Source organism: Medicago truncatula, chromosome 3 (genome assembly GCF_003473485.1).
Source record: "Medicago truncatula cultivar Jemalong A17 chromosome 3, MtrunA17r5.0-ANR, whole genome shotgun sequence".
NCBI lineage: Eukaryota > Viridiplantae > Streptophyta > Magnoliopsida > Fabales > Fabaceae > Medicago > Medicago truncatula.
In genome coordinates this window covers 39130404-39136153 of record NC_053044.1, presented here as the reverse complement: position 1 = coordinate 39136153, position 5750 = coordinate 39130404, and the positions used below count along the sequence as shown (strand labels likewise).

General features: G+C 34.2%; 1 protein-coding gene across 1 annotated transcript; it reads left to right on the top strand.

Annotated features, from left to right (window-relative positions):
* Positions 1-866: 866 nt before the first annotated feature.
* Positions 867-5494, top strand: LOC11432688 (AUGMIN subunit 1). Its single transcript, XM_003601256.4, has 6 exons — positions 867-1238; positions 1327-1459; positions 1579-1713; positions 2022-2145; positions 4965-5102; positions 5206-5494. The coding sequence occupies exons 1-6, from the start codon at positions 1007-1009 to the stop codon at positions 5311-5313; spliced, it is 870 nt and encodes a 289-aa protein (XP_003601304.1). The 5' UTR covers positions 867-1006; the 3' UTR covers positions 5314-5494.
* Positions 5495-5750: the final 256 nt, after the last annotated feature.

Here is a 5750-nt window from a genome sequence, read left to right as displayed (position 1 = left end):
CAACCACTTAGATACTAATGCTCTTGTTTTAATATCTCTTCATCGAAATAATTCTGTAAAATAAAACCAAAAGTAATTTTGTAATCATAAGTTTTTTAACAAGTTGAATCAAAGTTGGGCTTGGTAACGCAAGCTTATGACTTAAGTAGGGGTATTAAGATGTCAGAATGTCCTTTGTTGTATGGAAAAAAAAAAAAGTTGAACCAAAAGTAATTTTGTAAGAGATTTTCTTGCATGAACTCTCACCCAACACATTATTCTTACACCCAACCAATAAAAATATGACACATGTTATTAACTTTAAAAAAAGTGTGATTTTAATTTAGGAAATGGAAACATAAATAGTGGTGGGTGGTTCTTGCCGGTTAAAAAAAGTGGAAAAAGAAGAGAGAAATATTAAAAATAATAAGAAAAAATTATGATATTAGTTCTTTTTATTATTTTAATTAGGTGTTTGATTTTAATTGGTTGGGTGTAAAAATGATGTGTTGGGTAAGAGTTCATGTAAGAATTGTAATGGTAAGTTTTTTAACAAGTTAGGAGTGAGGAGTGGTCTAGGCAGTTGTTTTTTCTGTTTTTTCTTGCTGGCTGAGTTGTTTTATTCAGGTGGTTAGGTTGTGAGGCAGGGATATGCTTGCGAGTATTTCGTTTAGTATATGTCAACCTCAAGTCCGGGTTCCATCATAGGTGTTGTTTTTTGAGGGGTGGGGATGTTCCGTATATTTGCGGCACTTTGTATGTTTATCTTTTGGCTATTAAAAAACAAAAAAAAAAAAGTTAGCCAAAAAATGGAAATGGTTTTGAAACCATTTGAGACGAACCGGTTTATTTTAATAAAACAGTTTAAAACCGTTGTAGACCCGGTTTATTTATCTTGGTTCAAAATTCAAATCACACGAGTAGGAAACAACCCCCACATCATAGATCGATCGATCTCCATTTCCAATCACCACCGGGCCGGCGAACAAAATTCCGACCACCTCTCCGATCCCGACTTCGAGAATCAATGTCCGATCAAGAAGGATCAGTCTCCACAGAAGTTTCTGGAATCAGCGAAGTAAAAGAATGGCTATCCAAAACCTTCGAAGTTGCAGGAAAACCCGTTCCCGAATTCGAATACACACCACGCAGTGTCTCTCACTTGCACCATCTCGTTACTCTCTCCAAAGCCAAAGACGAAGCCGCTCGTCTCGTCGCTCGTGATTTTCGCCTCAAAGCCGCGGAATATCGATCCCAAGGTAAGATAATCACTCCCATTACCACCAATTAGGGTTAGGGTTAGGTTTAGATTCTCACTTATTCTTTCAATTTGATTTTGCATTGTAGCTGCAAGGATTAGAGAGATTCTGGAGAATGTAGGTTTGGCTCAGGAGAGTTTACCGTCCAATGTGGTTGCATCGGCGCAGGTTCTAGCAAATGTTTCTAATTTGTTGAATATAAGAGATACGGAACTTAGTAGGTGGGCTTTACTCTCACTATTTTTGATTTTTTGTTTAGTTTCTGTGTTAAAGTTTGAATTTTGGACATTTTGGCTTGTTCAAAAAAAAGTTTGAATTTTGGAATTGTGGCTTTTTTTAGCTTTCTTGTGGCAATGGGTGATATTTCACTGAGGAAAACTGGTGTGGAGGAGAAAAGGGCTAAAGTGCATAAGGAGTCGAAGTTTCTTCTTGATTATACTAGAAAGGCTATTGCGAGGTTAACATATTTGAAAAGGTATGTTTTCGAACTATAAATTGAGGAATTTATTAAAATTGAGCATTGATATTTGATACATAACTTAACTTGGTAGTATTAAATAATTTGAAGAGTTATACATTAGAATCAGCATATTGAAATGTAGAAATTTTTTGTGAAAATATTACATATAAGTAAGAGTACTAATTAGGAACTCGACATAAACCTAGATAGTTTTAATATGTCTACCAAAAATTACGTTAATATGCTCAAGGGGGACAGAAAGCTTTTGGCATACGATGTTCTTTTGTTCCTCACTAGTTTAGTATGAATCAATGTTTATGCAGAACACTAGCCCAATTGGAAGATGAAGTAGCTCCGTGTGAGGCTCAGATGGAAAGTTGGAGCAATTACTTGAAAGTGATGGCTCAAAAAGAAAGGCAGTACGTGCAACAATGTGCCAACTATGAGGTACTGAGTTTATTTGTTTTGAGGGGGGAGGGGGTGTTATTCAATTTGGTTCTTAATTGAGATGTGTTTTGAGAGCGACAAGAAAAATGGGTGAATGAATTTGATGTTAGATAAAAGGCTGTAGGGTTAACTTAGCATGCAAGAGATATAGTTAGAAAAAGGACAGAAAAGGAAGCGGTGAATTATCCTGTACTCATTAAACTGGTTTTATTGCATAAAAGTAGAATATTGAAATAACAAAAGTAACTTGAACATGAGAAACAAAAGGGCATGAGCAAAATATAGCAACTTTGCAAACTTGTGTGCTTTTTTGTTTTATCTATTCATGTTACAAACTTGTATTATGCAAGATTGTGGTAGATACACTGCAATGTGGTATAATTCGTTAAGTGTATTTTAGCTGTAATTTTTGTCAGATGATGGATTTATCAAACTGCATTGCTATACGAAAAGAGAAAGCATAACACATTTTTTTTAATATGCTTATTGATTTAGTTGCTGATATCTAAATTTGTCATCAAGTTGTATATTGAATTGACGATTAATGTCATGGAGGTTGTTAGGGTAAAGGAATGAGGGACAACCAGCGAAGCCAACCAATTACCCAGAATTGTATTCAATAAGGAACAATTAGAGAAGCTAAGTAGTTAGAGGGAAGGTCGTGTATAAATAGGATAAATTTGGATGGAAGAAGGCATATATGTGAATTTAGAAAATTTGTGTAGAAGGATGTTAAGTAAATCAGGAATTAAAAATCCATTGAATAGAGGCAGTATTATTGATGAAATTCTCAGGGAACAAAGAGTTCCACTGAGATAGAATACATAGAATTGAAGTGGGCAGTTGCAGAATTGACTGTTACAAAAAAAAGCCAGCAACGCAAAAATTCATACAATTCCAGCAACACGTATCAATCTTCATCTTCTCTTCATCTCCGCTTCTTTTCTCAAAACAATTCCAACAAGATATTCAAGATTTAAGTAAATCCTCTCTTTTCAACAACAACAAACAACAATTTCTTCAACGTCAACAGCAACAACAACCTTTTCAACAACAATATCAGCAACAACCTCAACAATTTTTACTCTCTCAACCAAATCATATAACCTAGAGCTTGCTAATATTACAGAATGATTAAATCGGTTATAGAAAATTGATTTATCCATCAACAACATAATCAAATCCAGTATATTACAAAATAAAAAAATAGCAAAGATCTTTACATATAATATTCAAGATTCACTTAAATTTTAGATTACTATGACCCCATTTTCAACGAGAATTTGAAGGTTAAGAAAAAAAAACTACGGCATTTGAATTGGTATCTATCAATCTTCTTAGAAATGACCTGCACTTTCGCTTTGACTAGGTTCAATAGACACACAATATTTGCCTTTTGTGGAACATGAACATTAAAGAAGGTGCTTGTGATTGGGTTGGCTTATCTTTCCAGTCACACTCACACATGAGACATAATGATTTTCTCTTTAGTACGATAACAGCACTTGCTTTGATTCAAATGGCTTTAGCTAGGAGGGTCCTTATGCTTGACCCATATTTCAGCAAGCAGTTTTATACAAGAGCATATATATAATTATGTAACCCTATACTGCGTCGGAGGGACGGTGGCTGATGGTGGAGGGACGGTGGTGCAGGGAGAACGGGTGGTGCAGAGGACATTGTTGCGATTGTTGTTGTAAGGGTTTGGAGTGAGAAAGTTTTAGAGAGAGGAAGTGGTTTTGTGAGAAAGTGGTTTTAGAGAGAGAGATAGAATAGTGGTGGAGATTGATTTTTGGTTTGCCATTTAAAAAAAAAAAAAATTGAGTTTTAATATTTTGTTTTTCTGGGATTGTTATATGAAGATAATTGTCAAAGATGAAGAAGATGATGAAGAAGAATAGTAATGAAGATGATGAAAAGAAAAAATTAGGTGTTAATTATTCACCGTAGGCTATAATAGACCTACGTGATCCAACAGTTTTCATTTTGAAAAAAATATCGAATAATTAAAATTTAAAAATTTAATAGGTCTATGGTAGACCACCTGCAATGTTGTTACACCTTAGACATTTATGGTTAAAATGTAACGGATAGGACAAAAATAGGTAACGGCAAAAAACATAAGGGATCAAATTGAGACATTTTATAGTTATAGGACCAAAATGAAATCCAAAAATAAGTTAAGGGACCAAAGCATGTATTAAGTCATATTAATATTAGTTAAATCTGTAGTTTCTGCTGCATATTATGCTTCACCTTTGATTGGACAAATTAAATTTGTAACATGAGATTATTCAGAAATCTCAGTAGGTAACCAAAGTTTAATAATATCATGGAAATATTAATTCTTTTAGGGTCTGTTTGGGAGTTTGGAGGGGAGGATTTGGGGGGGAAAAAAATAAGGAAGGAGAAAGTGGAAGAAATTGAAGTATTTGGGAGAGGAGGGCTTTAGGGATTTCATTTTTCTTCATAATTCAAAACCCCCTAATTGGGGGGGGGGGGGGGGGGGGGGTAACTAAAAAAATGTACTGGAGGAGGGTTTTGGAAGGATTAGGTAAATTCTTTAAACCCAATCTATGTTGTGATAATATGATATTCTAAAAATTAATTTTTTTCAATTAAGTATTTCATTTATCATTGTCTGCAAACTAACTCAAAAAAGATGGAAGTTTTCTCCCTTTCCCTCTAATCCCCTTCTCTCCTCTCCAATACGGATAACATATTATTAACTGACTAAACATTATTTAAAATTGTCTTTGCATTATGATTTTTTATATTTTGGTCTTTTGAATTTGAATGCTGAATAACATTTGGTGCAGACGAGGCTCAACCGTGTGGGCTATACCCCAGAGATTAGCCATAGGGTTTTGGTTGACATGGCGGAGCATAGGAAGGAGCTGGAGAGGCAAACTAAGCCCATCCTTGATACTCTAAGGAGTTACCAAGACTTGCCTCCGGTATTTCATATTTCTCATGCTTTCTGTCTGTTTTAGTTCCGGAGTAATATTAAAGTTTGTTGAGATTATTCTTACATTTTGCTTGCGGGTTGGGATTATCCAGGATAAAGCTCTGGCTGCCTTAGCAATTGAAGATAAAAAAAGGCAGTATGCCGCTGCTGAGAAGCGTCTTGAAGATGTATTGCAAGCAGCTCTTTTAAATGAGGGGTGATATACTAATGTAATTTCAAAGCATATTTTTTGGGTTTGGTGTTAAGCTTCTGTTTTTAAACCAGGCTTAAAATGTACACTGCCTACAACAATGATGTATTCGTGCTTCAGTTGATGATTGGATTCAAAGACAGTTGATTACCACTCATATAGAAATAGTGTATTGGAAATTCTGTATTTAATTTTTTGAAAATTTAAAAAATTGTTTTTATAAAGCATAAGTTCTATTTTTATTTTTTAATAAGTACTTTAAGGAACATGTTAGCAGGATACTTTTATTTGCTTATAGTTATTTCATTTGGGAGGGAAGTATAGGTAAATGAGAAATGGGTAAAAAGTGTTTATAATAAAAATACTAGTAGGACAGATATACTTACCTCAATGAAATAAATTAGTGAACATGTGATGTCCATTTTATACAAAAAAAGAAGAAAAAAA

What these genes read in the sequence shown, in the direction of transcription:
- LOC11432688 (XM_003601256.4), top strand. Translation starts at nt 1,007, where the DNA reads ATGTCCGATCAAGAAGGATCAGTCTCCACAGAAGTTTCTGGAATCAGC. An exon ending in AGAGATACGGAACTTAGTAG is followed by an intron (nt 1,460 to 1,578) that starts GTGGGCTTTACT and finishes GGCTTTTTTTAG; the next exon opens with CTTTCTTGTGGCAATGGGTG. An exon ending in AGGTTAACATATTTGAAAAG is followed by an intron (nt 1,714 to 2,021) that starts GTATGTTTTCGA and finishes ATGTTTATGCAG; the next exon opens with AACACTAGCCCAATTGGAAG.